The sequence below is a fragment of the Vipera berus genome (assembly GCF_964194415.1).
Source record: "Vipera berus genome assembly, chromosome: 17".
Lineage (NCBI taxonomy): Eukaryota > Metazoa > Chordata > Lepidosauria > Squamata > Viperidae > Vipera > Vipera berus.
In genome coordinates, this window is record NC_138220.1 from 3,517,461 (window position 1) to 3,539,053 (window position 21,593).

Here is a 21,593-nt window from a genome sequence, read left to right on the forward strand (position 1 = left end):
AACACAGGGGAGGGTGGGAGGATTGCTGTGTGTCGAGTCGCCGCCCGCTCCGCAATTCGCAACTGGTGGCCGGCTGGGCTCTCGCCCCGCTTCATCCGGGATGTCAGATTTCATGGCAAAGATTTCATGGCCGAGCAAAACGGGTCTTCAATCTGCGGGGATAACACGCGCGAAGGCTGGGATGCCACGGGGGGATGCTTCGGGGTTGTGTGTGTGTGTGTGTGCATCCTTGCAAGCCCACGCGACAAGCTCGCTTCCCCACAACTGCCTAACCTGCGGTTTTCATGTGAACGTCGCCCGGGTGGGTCGCGATTGACAGCTGGCGGGAGGCGCAAACCCGGGTCCTTCGTGGCGTGACTCGGAACTGGCTGGCTCAGGAAGTTGGCGAGAGAGAATGCAAAAGACCCCGGGGGAAGGAATCGGCCTTTTCCCCACCCTGCCCAGCGATAAGCGGACACCGTTTAATCCCAATGTATTCAGACGAGCGGCAAACGCGGGTTTGGCAAGGCGGGGCGGCCAAGCCTCCCTGCCCCAGCCAAGTCGAACTTGCAAACTGCAACCGCGGACGGTCCCTCGGGCCGTTCCTCTCTCCCCTTCGCTAGTTGCGGGAGGCTTTTAAGAAGAGACGGGCACAAGGACTCGTCTGGAACGAGAAGGGTTTCCCTGCTTGGCCAGGGGGTTGGACTAGACGACCTCGCCAGGTCCCTTCCAGCTCCGTTATTCTGTTAGTCTCCCTCTTGGGCGCCCGCGGGCGCCTCCGCGGCAGCTCTCTACTCGCGGCGGTGAACCTTAAAGCCAATCCGGCTCGGAGCTTCCCCCTTTCTCGCTACTCAGTTGCATTGTGGGAGAGGAAGTGCTCGTTCCCACGTTGTTGCAGCTGCGGATGGAAGCTGGGCCAGCATGGCTCCCACCGCCGCCAAAAGGTCAGGGCGCTTGCAAACCCCGGCCAGCCGAGCGAGTCCCGGGCAAAGTGGGGGCGTCCCTTGCAAGAAGTGGGGGTGGGGGGTAGGAGCCCTTCCGGGATTGGGCGGGGGGGGGGCAGCCCCGCAAACTCGTGAGAATGGGGAATTGGGTGAGTTTCCTCCTTGGGTTTACGCGCATTCTGCCCCGACTCTTGTTGCAACCCGAGGGGGGAAAAAAACACGTTGCGTTGTGTTGCAACGCCTGGCACTGCGTTCGTTGGGTGCAGGAACAGGTGCCGTGTCCCCCAGGTGGGAAGCTTAGGTGTCCGACCCAACGCGTGTATCGCGTGCTCGTGTGAACGAATGCGCCGCAGACTCTGGGGACGCCCCGCGGCGTGGCCTGGAACGCAGCGAGCGAACGGTCTTCCTTTGCCCGGTTAATTAATCCAACCCAGGTTATCAAACGTAGCTGGGGGGTCTTCAAACTTGGCTTGTGGACTTCAACTCCCAGAATTCCTCAGCCAGGCACGCTTGGCTGAGGAATTCTGGGAGTTGAAGTCTACAAGTCAAAAGGGCCAGGTTTGAAGACCAACCTAACTTGAAGAGCAACCTAACATCCTACCTAACCTGCTGACTTGGGCGGGACAATTAGGGAATGAGCAACACCTGGATAGTTTGATTGACGGCCACAGGTGCTGCTCAGTTGGGAGCAGGTTACCTTTGCAGCAGCAGCTTCTGAGGCAAATGAATTTTAATGTCTTAAAAATAAATAGAATTTTTAAAATATAAAATGGAGGCCGGCAGACTTGGAACATTGGGGAACAATTCCAGGTAAACCGGAAAGATTTTTCCCCCTCACATTTTCATGTCATTTTTAGCCTCAGAGACCTGACACCTGGTCCCACTGGATAAAATGGAAGGCTAAACGGCCATTTTCTATATTTTTCCCCTTTTCCTGCTCAGTTTTGAAAGGCCCTGGGTTAAAAATGCAGAAATGACACGTTTTAAAAGCTGTTGTAATTTGTGGACCTGAGAATTTTGAAGCCCTTTTGGTGAATTCAGTCTGGGGAGATGTTGGAGAGTCCTGGGTACGAATCTCTTTTGAGTTACATTTATATTTATATTTATATTTATTTGTTTAGTCACCCCAGTGGCTCTGGCAGTTAAATGGGATTCAAAATTCAGGAGAAGCAAGTGGGTAACAAGGCCTCCTCATAATAAATTGTTAGAAATAATTTATAAATAATCATAGATAAGTTATAAATTCTGAAATAATCCAGGATATGTCTTGAAGGGCTTTTGCCTTTAATTTTCTTGCATTTATGAAATCTGTCTAGCTGCCCATCTCACAGGTGTGACTTTGGCTGGCATACAATTCATTCAAGTTTATTACAGTCAAAGTCCAAAGAGGGGCATACAATGAAAGTAACAATGTGAAAAACTGTGTTATTTTTGTTTACCTCTAAGATTGGAAATAGTGTTACTAGTGTGAAATTAACAACTTGCAAATGAGGGTCCACTATATTTGCCAGATGGCAAAGCATTTATTGTATCATAATGCATTGGCCTTTCTAAACAAGACCGTCTATAAACAAAAGAGGTATTGTTTATTTTTTATTTTATTTTTTAAAAAAAATTCTGTCTTGCCTTTTCAGAAGCAAAAAACTGGGTGACTTGAGCGTGGATGAGTTTTTAACGTCCGGATTTGATTCGGATTTGGAAGATGATTTGATAGATGATACTCCAAATTCTGGGGGAGTTGAGAAAAAAATGTTGCCTTCAGAACTTGGCAGCAAAAAGAAACCAGGATGTAATTTGGTACCAGGAGAAAGGTGAGTTTTCATGATGATGGATGGATGGATATACTCCCTTGCTGACTTTTTCCTATTAAATTTTTGAAAATCAGGACTTCTGTTTGTACTTTCTAGGAAACAAAACCCCTAATTTTTCTCTTCTGAGCAGATGCCACTATGTAGCACTTTTAAATCTGTAGGGTTTATTAGCTTTTTTGTTAAAAAATACTTCCTGGCTGGATATGTAGATATATAAACTTAAATTCCTTAAACTCTTCTCTGTTGTGCAGGAAAATAAAGAAAGGTCATGCATCTGAGCATAAAGATCAGCTCTCTCGACTAAAGGAACGAGATCCGGAATTTTACAAGTTTCTGGAAGAAAATGACAAGACTTTGCTTAATTTTGATGATTCTGACAGTTCGGATGAAGAGAAGAACCATCATGTGCTGCCTGAAAAATTAGAGGTAATTAATTTATTTTCAACATATCTGAACATCAGGAATCACCTGACTGCCCTTGATTAGCACTCTGATGCCAATTAAAATCCGCCTTAGTTAATACTTCGATCTGAAATAAAATTATCAGAGAAACCAATTTCTTTTTATTCCCAAGAAAACTGAATGATTGTGTCCCTGGAAGTCACCCCTATCGGGCTAATGCTTTTTTTTTAAACTCTGATAGGAAGCAACTGATGATGAAGATGATGAAGAAGAAGAAGAAAAAACAGCTAAGCGGAAAAAAATGGACTTTATCACAGTGTCATTGAAAATGGTGGAACACTGGAAGGAAGTCGCAGAGGTAAGAGGGACAATTTTTAAAAAGCAGCATTTCTTTAGGAGCGGCAAATATGTCTAATTAAATATGGAAGGTCTTGCCCAGAACAAAGATAAAACTGATTTTCTCTGTCTCTTTCTAACCGTAGATATGAATAGAATAGAATATAGAATAGAGTAAATAGAATAAAAATAATAAGAATAAAATAGAATAGAGAAATGCAGAAAAATAGAACGGAATTCTTCATTGGCCAAGTGTGATTGCACAGACACACAAGGAATTTGTCTGCAATGCAGAAGCTCTCAATCAAACAACAGGGATAGGTCGTAGATCATAAATCATAGTTACAATCAATCATAAGATAGAAAAAAGTGATAAATCATAAGGTTATAACGAGAAGATAGTAGGAAAAATGAGAGAGGATGAGAAATGAAAAGCGTTCTATTCATCCCATCTCCTGCCTTTTTTCTCCCTGTTATGCTATTATAACCTCCCTTAATTTTTTAAAAAAATTCCACACAGAAGAGACTCACTCCTAGGATCTTCCATGAAATCACTCAAGCTTTTAAAGCCTGCGTGGTCACCGCCAAAGGGGAAGCAGCCGGGCCCGATTCTGGCAAGTTCAAAGTCACGGACAGCACAGGTAAATCTGCCAGAGCTGAGCTTTGCAAAAATAAAGGGATTAAAGAAACACACTCCCATTTTAATTGATACTTATGCCCTAAGTCTTGGTTTGCTTTAGCTGGCCTCGATGACTATGTTGTGAGTTTGGATACATTTATTTATTTAGATTAAGATCCCTTAGGTGGCACTAAGTTCTACGCTATCAATTGCAAGAACGATTGTGTTCACAAAAACATTCAACCAAAAGCAAGCAAGCTGAATTCTGGGAATTACGAAAAACTCCATTATTTTGAGTTATATGTTGGAGCCCAGCATTTCTGTTGCTAAGCAAGACAGTTAAGTATGTTTTGCCCCATTTTGTGACCTTGCCACAATCACTGTGGTTGTTAAGTTAGCAACAGGATTGTTAATTGAATCTGGCTTCCCCCACTGACTTTGCTTGTCAGAAGGTTGCAAAAGGGGATAACGTGATCCCCCGTCATAAATATGAACCAGTTGCCAGGCATCTGAATTTTGATCATGTGACCATGGGGACGTTGCAATGGTCATAAGTGTGAAAAACGGTCATAAGTCACTTTTTCAGTGCTGTTGCAACTTCAAACAGCCACTGAATGAATGGGTGTGAGTCAAGGACTACTGTATATCGGTATTTCTCAATCTCGGCAACTTTTAAGACAGGTGGACTTCAACTACCAGAATTCCCCAGCCAGTCATGGGTGCTGTATATAAAAGAGTGATCTCGTGATTACTGAAGTCATTGATGAAACCTTTCTATTTTTCCATCTCCTGCTTAGTCTTCAACACACTTGTCTCCTTCTGTGTCCGCGACCTGTTTGTTCTTCTGCAAAAATTGCTTCAGGTGAAACCTGCAAAAAATAAATCAAAGTAAGTTAATTTGGGGGGTGGGTTTATTGACATTGATTTGCTTTTTATTCTTCCAGTCTAGGAATTGCCACCGTGCAAAAGACTATTCCTACAGTCCATAATGGGCATTTTTTTTATCCATCCTGAGCAGAATAGGTTTTTAACTATTAATTTAGAAAAAATATAATTCTGTGTCCAGTTTTCTAAAAAAAGGAGAAGATATTAAAGCCCTAAACATGTTAGACATTGAAGGATCTTTTTATTCATTCACGTCACAGTTTATATCACCCACCTCACCTAAAATTAAATAATGACTAAAATGAAATAACGTTTAGTTTATGCAATTGAAGCTGGTCTGTTAAGATGGTTCTTTTTGAAAGGAATGGTGGGACCGTAAGAATCCTAAAACAACAGTCCAAACGAAACTGCAAAAATAGAATTGAAATTCTAAAAAGCCTTGGCTTGCTTTGGAACCACATGCCATCATCCTCCCCAAGTAATCATGATCTAATGTGGGTTCCATCCCATCGATAAGATTCAGCTCTAGAATGAAAGCAGAAATTTTTGCATAAACAGACATTTCCTAAGATCAGAAGCAGTTGATGTACAGTGTCCTTTGGTGACCTTCCGAGAAGCAAGGTTGATGGGAAAAGCCGGATTCAACTTAACAACCGTGTGACTCATTTAACAGCTGCAGTGTTAAAATGGACCAAGAGGTTGTAAAATGGATCAAAACTCTCTTAACAGCTGTTTCTGCTTAGCAAAAGAAATTTCGGCTTGTAGTTTATTTAAAGCCTCAGCACCTTTATCGACCCAACCTCTAAATTGGCTAATTTTGAGTTCTTTTTGGGCCAGGTTTGTGGATTGTTAACTCATTTTACCGCTCTGTAAACCTAGGCAGAGGCATAAAATAAGTTAATCTTATACCCAGGACAACCAGATGGCTTTTTGGTGCCGAAACAAAAGGGTACGCTCCATCTGGCGGTCTATTTCCACTGTTGCCAAAACACCAGCCAAAACGTTGAAGGCTTAATTTGCAAAAGAGCCAAATCTAGGAAATTGGATAGTTGACAGGGTCAGCGCTGAACTTTCCCTTCGGGCAGCAAAGGCAAGCAGCTGGTTAAGAGAGGGTACAATTAATCCCTTTCTAGCTGGCACGTGGGTGGTAAATCTGCAGCTATCTGATCCGCGTAGCCTCGTGGGCACTCGGTGGCTCTAGATAATGGTAGGTGTTCGTATGCGCTGTGCTTTCCACGTGATCTCAGCTCCCAGCTAACATTGGCCAAGAAAGGCCAGGCGGGGGTAATAACTAGCCAAAAGGCCAGCACGATCTCAGATTAGCTAAATTCAACTGATTTCCCTTTTCAGTTGTGCATTGATAAGGCCTAGCCAGTTGAGTGTCCTCTAGACTCCGTTCCCTGGAAGTTTTAAAGAAGAGACTGGACAGCCATTTGTCTGAAATGGGATAGGGTTTCCTGCCTGAGCAAGGGGTTGGACTAGAAGACCTCCAAGGTCCCTTTCCAACTTTTTTATTATTGCTACTACTACTACTATTATTATTATTCCTCTATTTATTTAGTGGCCCTTTGAATTTACAATACTTATCACAATAGCAACATCCCCACGGTCAAAATGATCAAAATTTGGGCACTTGGCAAACCCGGGGCACTGCAACCATTGTAAATACAGGTAGTCCTCGACTCATGACGGTTTGCTTGGTGACCGAAGTTACAACGGCACCAAAAAAGGCGAGTCGTGACCGTTTTTTTACACTTAGCAACCATTGCTTAGCCCCTTTCCTTGCTTAGCAATGGAAATTCTTGTCTCGATCATAAGTTGAGGATTGCTTGTATAAGATCAGCTGTGGTGAAGGCAGAACAACAGCAGGCCTGGGAATACACCATGTGGGGTGCAAAGTAAAATAACTGAGCAGTCTCTGGATGGAAATGGCTGCATGCTGTGGCGCTCCCCAGATTTTACGTTCTGCCTTGAACTTTGAATCCCATCATAGGCGAGAACCTTCCCCGGTTGAACTGCAGCCAGCCCAGTTGAAATTCAGTCGTCTCCCATCAGTTAGAAAAATGACAGCCTCTGAGTCACCTGTTTTCTTCTAAATCTTCTCTCCCTTAATTCTTTCAGGTTAGTCTTGCCTTCCTCCAGCCCACTGTGGGGCAAGTTACGATTGGACATCAAAATGCACCTTGGCTGCACCATTCAGGTCAGTGTCCTGGTTCCGACAGGTGAAACTCTTCAAAAGAACTTCGAGGCGTTGTTTACCTTAAAGGATTTTTTATTCGAGTAGCGTAATACCGGCACTAACATAATCGAAGCCAAAAAACTGAATTCCCCTCCCCTGGGCACATAGTATCAAAGCACAATTCCCTCCTCCAATTTACAGTCATAAATCACGTTCCCCAAGTAGCTTGAAGCGCCGGCTTCATAAAAATTGCAGAATGGCAACGTTTACGAGACCATAGATCAGGGGTCTTCCAACTTGGCCCTTTTATGGGCTTGTGGACTTCAACTCCCAGAGTTCCTCAGCCAGTTGGAAGTCCACAAGTCATAAAAAGGGCCAAATTCGAAGACCCCCTGCCATAGATCACTTCTGCCATACTTGAACAAGGCAGAAGAGATGTCTATGGAGACTCTCAGTCATCCCAGGTCCAAAGGTGCTTTTTCGAAGACTTCCCTGAAGACATTTCGCTTCTCATCCGAGAAGCTTCTTCAGTTCTGGCCGAGTTCTTCCCTTCGCCACCGTTTAGGCAAGAACTGAAGAAGCTTCTCGGATGAGAAGCGAAGCGTCTTCAAGGAAAAACAAAGAAAGCCCAGTTGCCTCTTGAAAAAGCACCTTTGGGACGGGGGGGGGGCAGAAGGGAGTATAGGAGATTTGAAATTGGTCGTTCTTTGAGCCAGACTGATGGGAATTTTGTCTTTTTTCTGTCTGCAGCTTCTGTCGTGTTTAACCCAAACCTCAGTAACGACAGCTGTCCTCCAGCACATCAGCGCCATTGTGCCTTATTATTTAAGCTTCCCCAAACAGTGTCGCGTGCTACTTAAGGTAAGTTTGATAGCAGGGCTGGCCAGAAGGTGCAGCAATAAAGACTTAAAAATTGGATTCCCCCTGTTAAAATTTACTCGGGGTCAAGCAGCCTGGCTTCAGTCATAGATAATAGGCTCCAAGGCAAACTTACTTTCTTTTTTTTAATTAATTAGATTTTTACTCCAGCTTTATTATTTTAACAACTTAAGGCGATGAACATATTCAACACACCTTCCTCCTCTTTATTTTCCCCACAACAACAGCAATCCTGAGAGGTGGGTTGGGCTGAGAGAGGGGGCCCAAAGTCACCTAGTCGGCTTTCATGGCTACGGTGGAAGTGGAACTCCCAGTCTCCTAGTTTCTGAACCAGCACCTTAACCATTAACACCAAACTGGTCCTCTTCCCCCCCCCCTCATTTTATAGAAAAATAATAAATTTTCAAAAAGCACAACTACACAAAAGAAGTGGACAAAGAGCCCACTCTTTGAGCAAAATACCAGTAAATGAGGGTTTACAATTCTATGATTTAAAATTAGCAGCGTAGAACTAGGTATAGATCAGTATTTTCAATCTCGGCAACTGATTTGTGAACCAACTCCCAGAATTCCCCAGCCAGCATGCTTTAAGATGTATGAACTTTGCCTTCCCGCATGCCTGCTGGGAAATTTGACATCCTATAGTTGTCAAGATTGAGAAACCCTGTTTTAGGCCATTAAAAAGTGTTGAAATTTAGAGGCGTCGCCTTGATTGGCACTTGGGAAAAGTTCAGTTTCTAACACTAGAAGGCTTCTCATTTTAAAAGCAAAACAAAAAAATTGAAAGCAACTTATTTTTTCTTCTTTCATTTAGCAAACTATTCGACTCTGGAGCACGGGCGATGAAGTTGTAAGAGTTCTGGCTTTTTTGATCCTCAACAAAATCTGCCGGTATAAGCAGGATGCTTATTTACCTTCTGTTCTTAAGGTAAGATGGCCACAAAAAATCCACAGAGTATAAATTCATTTTTAGGCTGGGTCAGTATTTCCACCCTTACAAATTAAATTTTGCCCTGGATTGCGGGCAAAACTTTGCACACTGGTGCCCTCGTTTATTACTGTTTTTGATTTGATGAACCGAAGTAATAGCTGCTATTAAGGAATTTTTCCAAGTTCTGCTGCGTTTTTGAAAACCAGCATTGTGCTTTCAAACACAAAATGCTTGCTGGCGGTCCAGTTCTGTTGTGTAGCTGAAAGCTCAGCGTTGGGCTTTCGTTCTCAACTACAGCAAAATACAAACATGGTGTGGTTTATGTCATAAAACCGTGCTTTTGTCTTCCATAAAAAGAGACCGCCTGAAATACAGGTAGTCCTCAATTTAAAACTAGAACTCAGCGCAAAATTTTTGTTGCTAGCTGAGACACTTGTTAAGTGAAATTTTTCCCCTTTTACGACCTTTCTTGCCACAGTTGTTAAGCTAATAACACGGTTGTTAAGTGAATCTGGCTTTCCCCCATTGTCACAAAAGATGATCACGTGATCCTGGGACGCTGCATCCGTCATAAATATGAATTGGTTGCCAAATGTCCAAATTTTGATCACGTGACCACGGGGATTGCTGCAACAGCCGTGTGAAAAAATGGTCATAAGTCACTTTTTTTAGTGCCCTTGTAACTTTGAACTGTTTACAAACTGTTGTAAATCGAGGACTATCTCTAGCCGAATTCGGTTCAGTCCCTAGCTGGACGAGACAATTTATTAATTTGGTTTCTCTAGTCGTCCACCTCAAAGCAAGGGGCTGGCGAACCATCGGCAACGTCACCCTAATTCTCTGCTTGTCTTTCTCTTCACGTGATTAGCAAATGTACATTTCCTACGTCAAGAATTCGAGATTCACCTCTCCTAACGCCCTCCCTTTGATCAACTTCATGCAACGCACGCTGATAGAGATGTACGTTCTGGATCACTCGGTGTCCTACCAGCAGGCCTTCATTTACATCCGCCAGCTGGCCATCCACCTGCGTGGAGCGATGACTGTCAAGAAGAAGGTGGGTTTATCTGAAGGAACAAGCAGGGTTAGTGGTTAGAGCAGACATGTCAAACACAAGGCCCGGGGGCCGGATCCGGCCCGCGAAGTGGTTTCATGTGGCCCGCGAAACCATCCTGGAAACATTGAGGGAACGGCCCCCACTGCCTTGGCCCAGAGACCCTCCTTCTGCCAGAGACCCTCAGATCTGTCCCACTCCTGCCCAGGCCCCCACAGGCACCCTTGATGCGAACGATGTAGAGCTGGCCACACCCACCCAGTAGGCCATACGCACTCTAGCCATGCCCACCCAGTAGGCCACACCCACCCGGCCCCTTGAGGGCAACCGCAATGCTGATGCGGCCCTCAATGAAATTGAGTTTGACACCCCTGGGTTAGAGGAAGTCCTAGTAATGGGCTAGGCAACCCTGGCTCTCTTATGACTCGTGGGCTTCAACTGCCAGAATTCCCTGGGACTAATGCATTCCTTTTGATAGGTATACCCATTGTGACCTGTTTACTCTCTTATAATCCCTTCCTCTGCAATCTCTCCACTCTAGGAAGTAGGAGGGGGAAAAAACAGGCATGGCTGGCTCAGGAATTCTGAGAGTTGAAGTCCACAAGGGGGCCATAGTCCCCCCGCCCCATGCTGGCTCAGGAATTCTGGGAGTTGAAGTCCACGAGTCATAAAAGAGCCAAGGTTGCCTACCCCTGATCTAATAAACATTTAGTATTACGGCTCAGTTTTTTAAAAAAAATATCTAAAAAGCCACAGCACAAAAGGAAAAGAGGAGTGGGAGGGAGGAGGAAAACGGAAGTGCTCTGATGACAATTCTGAACAGCTGTGGATTTTACGGTGTGCTTCATTCATTTTTCAGCATCACTTCCTGCTTCTCTCTTTTTTAAAATAGGAAAACTATCAGTCGGTTTACAACTGGCAGTACGTCCACTGCCTATATTTTTGGTGCCGGGCTTTGAGTACGATGCACCCAAATGAAGTCATGCAACCTCTGATTTACCCTTTGACCCAAGTTATCATTGGCTGCATTAAGTAAGTATCTGCACTTTGCCTACCCTCTTGGGCACCTGCCTCCTTGACCCCTTGTACATTTGCCATTTGCTAATAATATAACTTCCACAGGGCCAAATTAAGAAACACAAGTAATCCTTGGACTCACAGCTATTTGTTTCGTGGCCGGTCAAATTTACAACGGCACTGAAAAAGTGACTTACGGCCGGTTTTTCGCCCTTAACGACGGTTGCAGCATCCCCACAATCATGGGATCAAAATTACAACAGCTCTGAAAATGGCGATTTATGACCAGTTTTCACACAACGGTTGCAAGCATTCCCCCACAAGTCACGTGATCAAAATTCGGACACCTGGCAACTGGGTTATATTTATGACGGTTGCAGTGTCCCAGGGTCACGTGGTTCTCCATTTGTGACCAAAGTCAACAGGGAAGCGTCACTAACGTCACAGTTGCAGTGATTCACTTAGCAACTGTGGGGATTTCTCCAATCTGAACCTTTTTGGGAAGGCGCGGTGGGGGGGGGGAAATCACCAATCTGTATAAATTCTGCCTTCTTTCTGGCTTCCTTTAAATTCATTCAAACCTCTGTAGTTAATTCCCACTGCTGCTGTGCTGATTTATTTCCATTTTTTTAAAAAAAAAAGTGTACTTCCTCTATCCAGAAGATGGCGCTAGTCCCTAGTGAAAAAGCTGTGAGAGCAGCTGAAGTGCCTGGGATGTGGGGAGCTTTGGCAGAAGGGAAAGCGCGCGTTGCCATCTGGGCAGCTTCGTTGCTCCAGGCAGAGTCCAGGGTAGAATTTTAAATGTGTTTCACGACAATAACTAGCAGGGGGAAAGAATTGCTCGTTTCCTTTGTGGTTTGTCTAAAACCTGCTGCTCTCCCATGCCTTGGGGGGGGCACAGGGGTGGGTGGGCGGGCTGACTATTGTGAATTCCCCTTGTGCTGGCAGAGATGAAGGGGAGGGGTCCAGCCTGGATGGTGAGGAACGCTGTTGGGGGCAACTAGACCTAATGGGGGAGGAAGGAAAGTCTGCCTTGATTTTTTTAAAGGCAAAGTTAAAAACATAAGCTTGGTTTTTAGCTTTTCTATCCATTTCCCCCCCTAATTTTAATTGTTTACTAGTACTTTTTAAGTTTTTATTATGTGGTAAGTTCTCCCGGCATCAGCGTATCAGCCAAATAGGCAGCCTAGAAGTTTAATAAAGATGGGCAGTGATTAATATTTATATGCAGTTATAGCTAAAGGTGCAGGTATATACATAGGCACGTATATAGCACATCTACATCTGGGTTACGCATGTGGACACTTTTCAGAGCAGGCAGCAAGATTTCATTTTTAACGTGTGCCAGTGTGTCACAATAAAGGTTATCTTTCAATCAGGTTTTGGCTTCGACTATGTTAGTGCCGATGCTATGCTACTCAAATAAAGATTCTTTAAACAATGCCTCAAAAGTTCTTTGAAAAGTTTCATGTGTCGGAACCATGACAGTATCACTCACACCCCCCCCTCAAAATTGCATACACTTTTTGGTATGATCCCCTTTTATTTTTTTAATCCCTTTCCTTTTACAGGCTGGTACCTACAGCTCGTTTCTACCCCCTGCGCATGCACTGCATTCGGGCGCTAACCCTCCTATCGGAGAGCACGCAGACGTTCATCCCGGTCCTGCCCTTTATTCTGGAGGTGAGTGTCAGTAAAAAAACGGGGTTTTCCAAAATTGTGCACTTGCAGAGCGCAAGCACACAGTTCAGGGGGGTGCCCAAGACAACAGTTGGGCTCTAGCGAAAAAGTCGAGGTGGGCCTCCACTTACGGCCCCATTGGAGCCCCAAATTTATGTTGCTAAGTGAGACATTTGTTAAGTGGGAAATTTCTCAGTTCTAGGTTGCTTCTCTCCTTGATGAGTTTCCATCCTTCTCGCCCTGCCTTCGGGCGCTTTGGAGAACAGCTTGACTCCCTCTTCTTTGGGGCAGCCCCTGAGATATTGGAAGACTGCTATCATGTCACCCCTCGTCCTTCTCTTCATTAAACTAGACATACCCAATTCCAGCAATCAGTTCTTTGTAGGTTTGAGTCTCCAACCCGCTAATCCTCTTTGTCGCTCTTCTCCGGATTGAGGCAGTCACAACCCTGTACAGCAGGCAGGGGTGTCAAACTGTCACGTGACGTCCCAAGTTTGACATGTCTGCTCTACAGCTTTTCATCCTCTCTCTCTCTTCCTTCTCCCCCCCCCCCCGCCCCATCTCACAACCGGGAAAATAATTCTGGTAGGTGGGCAGTTCCTTCCTGAACTTTCAATTTCCCCTCTCCAGCACGAGCAGAACAAACGAGACACACACACACACACACACACACACACACGCTGCATAAAAATAAACTCAGATTATTTTAAGAGTTTCCCCTTGCCACTCTTTTTCCTCCTTCACTTTTCACTTCACTTTTTTTTTTGCCCCGGAGGTCTGCTTGTGATTCTTGCTTTAACTTCTGAAGTTTTCATAAAAAGTGGGTGGGAGGCTTTGGTGGTTCTTTTGGGGAGCTGACCAAACCGCCTCGCTTCTTTGCGGAATCGTCAGGAAGTGGGGGAAAAAAGCCTGTTGTGGGTTTCCCCCCCCCCCCCGCCCCCAAACGTTGCTGCAAATGTCTGTTTGTTAACCACATCCTTTTTTCCTTCCTGCCTCCCCAGGACTCCTTGTGGCTTATGGACGGCTGCCTCCCCTTTTGTCCACCTCCTTCCTTTCTGCCAACCCAACCTCTTGCACACCACCCCTGCTTTACTCTGTGTGTGTGTGTGTGTGTGTGTGTGTGTAGAAAGCAGTGTTCCCTGGAGGCAAGCCGCATAGATCAACCCAGACATTCAGTGGTTTTGCGCTGGTTTGGCCTCTCCGCCCTCCGTCACATCCGATGCTGCTGTGTGTGTGTGTGTGTGTGTGTGTGTGTGTGTGTGTGTGTGTAGCATCTCTCCCTCTCTCCTGAGTGGGAGTGGGAGGGAAATGTGGCTGGCTGAGCCGACAGCCTGCGGGAGAAACACCAAACACACGACTCCAGATGCTGCAAAAAGGGGGAAAAACCCCTCCGTGTTCCTCAATGCAATCCTCCAAAATTTGGGGGCTCGCATTTAATTCAGGGCTGTCTGCTTGCCTGGGGGGAAACACTCCAGGCTCTTTCCACACCGAGTGGAAAGAGACCCTCAGCCTGCCTCAAGATCCCTAATTTGGTCCGTTAACTGCCGTGTCACCTCCTTTTTTGCATAGAGGCAGCAAAAGATGGATTTCCCCCACTCCACCCCCCCAGTCTTCTAACCCACAGAATAACAAGAGTTGGAAGGGACCTTGGAGGTCATCTAGTCCAACCCCCTGCTCAAGCAGGAAACTGACTCTGTAGCTTTTCAGACAAATGGCTGTCCAGTTTCTTCTTTAAAAACTTCCAATGTTGGAGCACCCACAACTTCTGGAGGCAGGTCGTTCTGCTGGTTAATTCTTCTCACTGCCAGGAAATGTCTCCTGAATTCCAGGTTGCTCCTAATTCCTGGATTAGCTTCCCTCCGTTGCTTCTTGCCCTGCCTTCGGGCGCTTTGGAAAAACAGGTTGACACCCCACCCCCCCTGCTCTTCTTTGGGGCACCCCCTCAAATATTGGGACGTTGCTATCTTGCCACAGATTTCCCCCTTCTATTCCCAATTTGCAAAAACCTTGGCTGGAACTGCCGTTCTTTTCATCCGAAGCAGCCTCATGCAACCCCCCCCCCACTCCCTGTAATTCCCTCCCACTCGTCTTTTCTCTACACACACACACACACACACACACACTTTGTCACCAGCACGATGACAGCTCTGGCGTCTTGTGAGGTCCCTCGGAGTGCCCGATATTCCCCAAGCTGCTGTCATTGGAAATGAGCAGGAAATCGGTGACGTGCCTTGACAGTTTATGCTTCTCTTGGCACAGAGAACAGGGCGCCCCCCCTCCCTCCCCGCCTTCCCCCCCCTGCGGCATCGCCTCTCTGCTTTCTGGCAAAGAGCGAGCGCCGTATGAAGGGAGGGAAGGTGCAGGAAAGCACGTTTGCCCCAAAAACGGGAGGGATAATAATAGTTTGCCCTTTAAAAAAATAAAATAAAAATAAAATCTCGGTTGATGAATCCACAGCCTTGTGCTGCTGCGGTGGGGGCAGAGCTGGCATTTGGACTGGAATGAATTTGGGGCGGGGGCCTTAGAGCGGCACCAACGCTTGGCTTGGATCCCGGAGGGCACAAAGGGGTTCCTGCCTTTTGATTGGGGGAGAGTTTTAGCAGGGAGTAACACAAACCATCGGCTCATTAATTGGCCGATGGGTAAGGGTAGCTCCGGGGAGGGGGCAATCAAATCACCCCACCCGCATTGGGAACTGATTTAGGCCAGTGTTTCTTCTCCTTTTAAGCAAACATACCTTCCTCCCTCCCTCCTTCTATTTTTCGTCCACAACGACAACCCTCTGAGGTGGGATATGGGCTAGGGAAGACTGACTGGCCCAAGGTCGCCAGCTTGTTTTCATCCCTCAGGTGGGACTAGAACTCACCCAGCTGGCTTTTGTGTCTTAGCTGGCTCTAGAACTCACTGTCTCCTGGTGACTTGCCCAAAATCACCCGGATGGCTTGCATGCTTAAGGCAGAACTAGAACTCACTTGTCTCCTGTTGACTGGCTCAAAGTCACCTGGATGGCTTTCATGCTTAAGGCGGAACTAGAACTCACAGCCTCCTAGCTTTCTAGCCCGGTGCCTTCACTGCTAAACCAGAGGTTGCTGGGGTCGGGATGTGTGGAACCCCCTGCCTCAATCTTGCATGGATGGCCATTTAACTGGGGGTGATAGAATAACAGAGTGGGAAGGGACCTTGGAGGTCATCTAGTCCAATCCCCTTCTCAGGCAGGAAACCCCATGCCATTTCAGACAAATGCCTGTCCAGTTTCTTCTTAAAAGCCTCCAGTGATGGAGCACCCACAACTTCTGGAGGCAGGTTGTTCCACTGGTTAATTGTTCTAACTGTCAGGAAGTTTCTCCTTAGTTCTAGGTTGCTTCTCTCCTTGACTAGTTTCCATCCGTTGCTTCTTGTCCTGCCTTCAGGGGCTTTGGAGAATAGCTTGACTCCCTCTTCTTTGTGGCCATCCCTCGAGATATTGGAACACTGCTCTGAGGTCACCCCTAGTCCTCCTTTTCATTAAAAAAAAGCTGCACCCCAGTATGTTTAAGACGACCACGTTGACTTCTACAGGCTGGAGACGATTGAAGTAGCCATATAAGGCAGCCAGCAGAGGCTTGCAAAAATTTTAGTTGCTACCTATATGTTCCCACGCCTTCTCTTCTCTTGATGCTTGGTTGACCTTTCCATTCTGTTTTTTTCCCCCACAGATTTTCCAGCAGGTAGATTTCAACAAGAAACCGGGGCGAATGAGTGCCAAGCCTATTAACTTTGCCGTCATCTTGAAGCTCTCCAACACCAATCTGCAGGAGAAAGCCTTTCGTGTAAGTAGAGGGAAGGTGAAGCGGGCAGGTTTTATATTTTAGGGCAGGGCTCTCCAAACGTGGCAACTTGTGGACTTCGACTCCCAGAATTCCTCAGCCAGCCAGGGCTTTGGAAAGCTAACATCCCATCTAAGGAAGGATGCGACTTGCAGCGTTCCTAATCCAAAATTTGAGTTAAATCAATGTTTCTCAACGCGGCTGCTTTATGCAGCTGGCTGAGGAATTCTGGGAGTTGAAGTCCACAAGTCGCCCAGTTTGGAGACCCCCTGTTTTAGGGGAAGTAATACGGCAGCTTTTGAAACTTGGCCACCTTAAGTGTGGACTTCGACTCCCAGAATTCCTCAGCCAGCCAGGGCTTTTGAAAGCTGACTTCCCATCTAAGGAAGGATGCGTCTTGCAGCGTTCCTAATCCAAAATTTGAGTTAAATCAATGTTTCTCAACGTGGCTGCACGAGGTTGGCCTTCAAAAGCCCTTTTCAAATTTTGTGCTTTTGGTTTTTCTTCTCTTCCTCTCTAGGATGGCCTCCTTGAACAGCTTTATGACCTGACTTTAGAATATCTCCACAGCCAGTCCTACACAGTTGGTTTCCCAGAACTGGCTCTGCCTGCCATCCTTCAGGTAAACGGGAGTTTGCGTGGCTAAAATAAACAGGGGGGAAAATTGCCAGGCCTCCCCAGGTTGGCAGCCTAAAGCAAAAAAAAAAAAAACAACACCCAGAAATCATATACATGCTTCCAAGCGTACCCAGAACTAGAGTCTTCCCTTAAAAATCAGTGGTACAGAAAATAAAATCTCAAAGAGAGTGCCTTTTTTTTTTTTTTTTTGCAAAACGGTGCAGTTTTTTCCAGTAGGAGGGAATCTCTGTAGCCAAGGAATCCTTGGTGCTCTCCCAAACTTGTTAATTTGCTTGCAGACGTTTCATTACCCTACTAGGTAACACCGTGAGTGCCCAATAATGGCCTTGTTTAGGCTAAATAATTGAAAGAGGGGAGGGCAGGAAGGCATGCCTCCCCCCACCCTTCCTTTAAATCCCTGCTAGAGCGTTTCGGTTGCACCGCAAAAGCTGGTGCATCCAGAGGACAGTAGACCTGCTGGAAAATGTGATTTTCTTCACCGGATCTGAGGCCTCTGGGTCCACCCTTCCCGCCGCCTCCTCCCCCCCTCCGCTCAGCTCAGCCCGGCCTGGCCTTCCCTCCTTCCTGCCTCCCTCCCAGCCTGGGGGTGGGCTTCCCTCCCCCCTGTCTGGCTAGTGATGGACCACCCCCGAGAGCCAGGTCAGCAGGGACAAAGATCCAGGACCAGCCTTCCCAAGCTTTGCTGTGGAGTCAGTTTAATTGAGGCAGCTGGGAGAGCGTGGGAGGGAGGGGGCGGGGTGGGGTGGGGGGAGCCAGCGTCTGCTTGATGTCCCCCCCCCTTCCACCCAGAGCTGGATTATTAATGCAGGAAGGGCTGGCAGCTGGATTTTCCCTTCTCTGGCTGTGCCAGGCCGCGGGCTTCCTGCAGAGCCCGCCGCATGAATTGCTGCCTTGTCTTCCTTTCCCCCCCCCCCAGGCTGCAAGGATGTGCTTGTGTATATGTGTGAAAGGAAGCGTGCAAATTACGAAAGGGGGCACTCGCCTTCTCTTGGGGCGCCCGGAGGGCTGGGGGGGGGGAGGCGCAGTCCTTCGTCCCTTCCCGCTTTTATTTTGGACAGAAAGGAAGATGGGGGACTGTTCTTCTCCCAGGCCTGGGAGGGAGGGGGCGATATTTCAGTGGTCCTGGCCTTGGGGTGGTGAAAGCCACCGTCGGGGTGGGTCTGAGGTCAAATGAGCAGCCATGAAGGGTCTTCGGTTTTTTTTCACACACACACACACACACACAATACACACACAGAAATAGCTTGGTGAAAGGCTTCTCTTTCTGAAAGACTTTGTGTCCTCTCTTCTGCCCCCCCTCTCCCCGTTCTCAGAGGTCAAGTGGTGGGCCTGATCCAGCCCCCTCCCCTTCAGAGCTGGCACAGGAACTCAGGCTCAGCCTCCAGAGATGTTCAGAGAGGATGCTAGATTTGGGGGAAAGAAACATCCCTTCCGGTTGGGGAAGCTCCTGTCTCCAAAGCAGGCAGGTAGAATCGGTGCCCTTTCAGCCAGGATTGGACTGGGCTTTCCCATCAGCCACAGCTAGCCTGATGGGAGCTGTGGTCCAGAGCTGGTTAGACTGGGGAAGGTCACGCTCCAACAAAACAACATGCAGTTTAAAGATGATGTACGTGAAATTGGATATATCTTTCCTCCCTCGCTCCCTTTTTATTTCACTCTTTCGAATGGAATGGAATAGAATAGAATAGAATAGAATAGAATAGAATAGAATAGAATAGAATAGAATAGAATAGAATAGAATAGAATAATAAGAGGAATGAAGAATAGAATAGAATAGAATAGAATAGAATAGAATAGAATAGAATAGAATAGAATAGAATAGAATAGAATAATAAGAGGAATGAAGAATAGAATAGAATAGAATAGAATAGAATAGAATAATAAGAGGAATGAAGAATAGAATAGAATAGAATAGAATAGAATAGAATAGAATAGAATAGAATAGAATAGTAAGAGGAATGAAGAATAGAATAGAATAGAATAATAAGAGGAATGAAGAATAGAATAGAATAGAAGAATAGTAAGAGGAATGAAGAATAGAATAGAATAGAATAGAATAGTAAGAGGAATGAAGAATAGAATAGAATAGAATGGAATAGAATAATAGAAGGAATGAAGAATAGAATAGAATAGAATAATAGAAGGAATGAAGAATAGAATAGAATAGAATAGAATAGTAAGAGGAATGAAGAATAGAATAGAATAGAATAGAATAGAATAGAATAGAATAGAATAACAGAATTGGAAGGGACCTTGGAGATCTTCTAGTCCAACCCCCTGCTCAGGCAGGAAACTTTAATTTTTTCTTACCTTTCTGTTTCCTTCCTTCGTTTTTTCCTTCCTTCCTTTTGCCCTTCCCCCCCTCCTCCTCCTCCTCCTCTCCTCCTTTCCTCTCTCTTTCTTATTCTTTCGTCCTGCCTGCCTGCCCAAATACACGTTTGCTGTCTCTTTTCTTGGCACAAATTAAAGTGTTAACTAGATAGAAAGCAACCAGGCTGGATTTCCAAGCAATTTGGCCTACATCAGCTCCTTTTGGGGGTTAGGCAAAGATATAAAATGGGATCTTTGGTTGTCAGGGACAACAATTGCTGGCCTCAAATTCAGAGGTCACCAAGGGCCACCGGAAGACCTGCCTCCATTGGGGTCAGTGTTTTCGCCAAGACTCCCATCAACAGCTTGTGACTCTAGAGGCTGTTTTCGTTCTCCTTCTTCTTATTTTTTTCCCCTACTTGGCAAGACCGTAAGAATTATTTTATATATTCCAACTTTAAATTGGAGCCAAGGCTTGGAGGAGGCTGCATCCCACCCATCCTAATTTTTGCACTTTTGCCAGCCAGATCCAAACATGGGAATAGGAAACTCTATGCAAGTCAGACTTTCAAAAGAGAGAGAGAGAGAGCGCCATTCATGGAATTTTTTTTTGCTGTCTTCTTTCTTTCCGGTCCCCGTCCTCCTCCTCCTCCTCTCCAGCTGAAGTCCTTTCTGAAGGATTGCAAGATTGCCAACTATTGCAAAACGGTCCGTCAGCTCTTGGAAAAACTGCAGGAGAACGCCGCGTTCATCACCGCCAAGCGCCAGAAAGCTTCCTTTGGCGTCTCGAACCGGGAGGCGGTGGTGAGTCACCTCTTTTTTCCCCTTTTGTTCAGTTGGGGAAGGTTTTCCCTCCAAGAGAAACACCTGCTTATTTCATGCCTTGAAAAAGGGAAGCTTTATACCAGGGGTCTCCCAGCTTGGCCCTTTTAGGACTTGTGGACTTCAACTCCCAGAATTCCTCAGCCAGGCACGCGTGCGTGGCCGAGGAATTCTGAGAGTTGAAGTCCACATGTCCTAAAAGGGCCACGTTGGAAGACCCCCTGCTCTATAACCAAGTCCGTTTGATTCTCAAATTCTTAACAAATAAATTTAGTTATAATGCACCTCCCCACCTCTTAGCTCAACACACTCACCATTAGAACAATCAGTTAAGCAAAAAGGAAATTAAAAATTACAAGAACATGCAATATACAGGTAGTCCTCGACTTAACGGCCACAACTGACCTCAAAATTTCTGTTCCTAAGCAAGGCAGTTGTTACGTGTGATTCGCCCCATTTTACAACCTTTCTTGCCACAGTCCTTAAGCGAACCACTGCAGATCTTAAGTTACTCTCACGGTGGTTAATGAACCAGGCTTCCCCATTAACTTGGCTTTTTCAGACCACGTCTCACACACACACACACACAGAGGGACACTGCGACCATCGTAAATATGAGCCAAGCACCAGAATTGTGATCAAATGACCATAGGGGTGCCGCAGCAGTCATAAGTGTGCAAAAACCTGGCGAGGTATTGCTTTTGTACAACAATAAAAGGATAAGGAGACAAAAAAAGTTCCAGATTTTTCCCTCCGAAGCCATTTTGAACACACCTCTTGGCTTTTGCAATTTCACTTCAGTCTCCAGAGCTGGAATAAAAATATGGACACACACACATACACACTGCACCCGAAGTGGAAAAAGCAGTTGGTTTTCTGAATGTTAGGAAACGCCTTCTTATGTCTCCGGCGAATTTTTTTGACAGGAGCGGTGGGAAAAAAGCGTAAAAGCAGAAGGAACGCCTCTAATGTCTTACTACGTGACTTGGAAGAAGCTGAGAGAGAAGGAAATACAGCTTGAAATTACTGGCAAAGAACGGGTAGGAACCCAGATCCTTAAATCTAAGCCATTTTGAGATCCTGGCTGAGGAGCACAAATGGGTGACCAATTGATCCCTTGCTACTTTCTGCTTAATTGACTTTGCCAGGGTTTTAAGTCACAAGCCACCCGGCTTTGTATCATGGTACGTTTGGCCACACAATGATTGCAATCGAAGGAGTATTTTTACCCCTCATGTTGAGATCCCCCAACGTTTTCATTTAGCTATAATTCCGAGATCTTGCTCGGAAACTAGTCAGA

At 46.0% G+C, this 21,593-nt stretch overlaps 1 protein-coding gene across 3 annotated transcripts in view; it reads left to right on the plus strand.

Moving 5' to 3' along the window:
• The first annotated feature begins 855 nt into the window (after positions 1–855).
• NOC2L (NOC2 like nucleolar associated transcriptional repressor) overlaps positions 856–21,593 on the plus strand; it is a 34,831-nt gene continuing 14,093 nt past the window's right edge. For 2 of the 3 annotated variants that reach the window (XM_081341334.1, XM_081341335.1), the window contains exons 1-16: positions 1,577–1,733; positions 2,558–2,734; positions 2,986–3,160; positions 3,378–3,494; positions 3,993–4,113; positions 4,889–4,979; positions 7,098–7,176; positions 7,906–8,016; positions 8,849–8,962; positions 9,834–10,022; positions 10,912–11,051; positions 12,608–12,719; positions 16,412–16,525; positions 17,043–17,144; positions 20,132–20,275; positions 21,220–21,333. In XM_081341334.1, the coding sequence (XP_081197460.1) occupies positions 1,693–1,733; positions 2,558–2,734; positions 2,986–3,160; positions 3,378–3,494; positions 3,993–4,113; positions 4,889–4,979; positions 7,098–7,176; positions 7,906–8,016; positions 8,849–8,962; positions 9,834–10,022; positions 10,912–11,051; positions 12,608–12,719; positions 16,412–16,525; positions 17,043–17,144; positions 20,132–20,275; positions 21,220–21,333 (1,941 nt within the window). In that variant the 5' untranslated portion in view covers positions 1,577–1,692. Of the gene's footprint in view, positions 924–1,576; positions 1,734–2,557; positions 2,735–2,985; positions 3,161–3,377; positions 3,495–3,992; positions 4,114–4,888; positions 4,980–7,097; positions 7,177–7,905; positions 8,017–8,848; positions 8,963–9,833; positions 10,023–10,911; positions 11,052–12,607; positions 12,720–16,411; positions 16,526–17,042; positions 17,145–20,131; positions 20,276–21,219; positions 21,334–21,593 lie in introns of those variants that run through there. The other variant, XM_081341336.1, reaches the window with a different exon arrangement.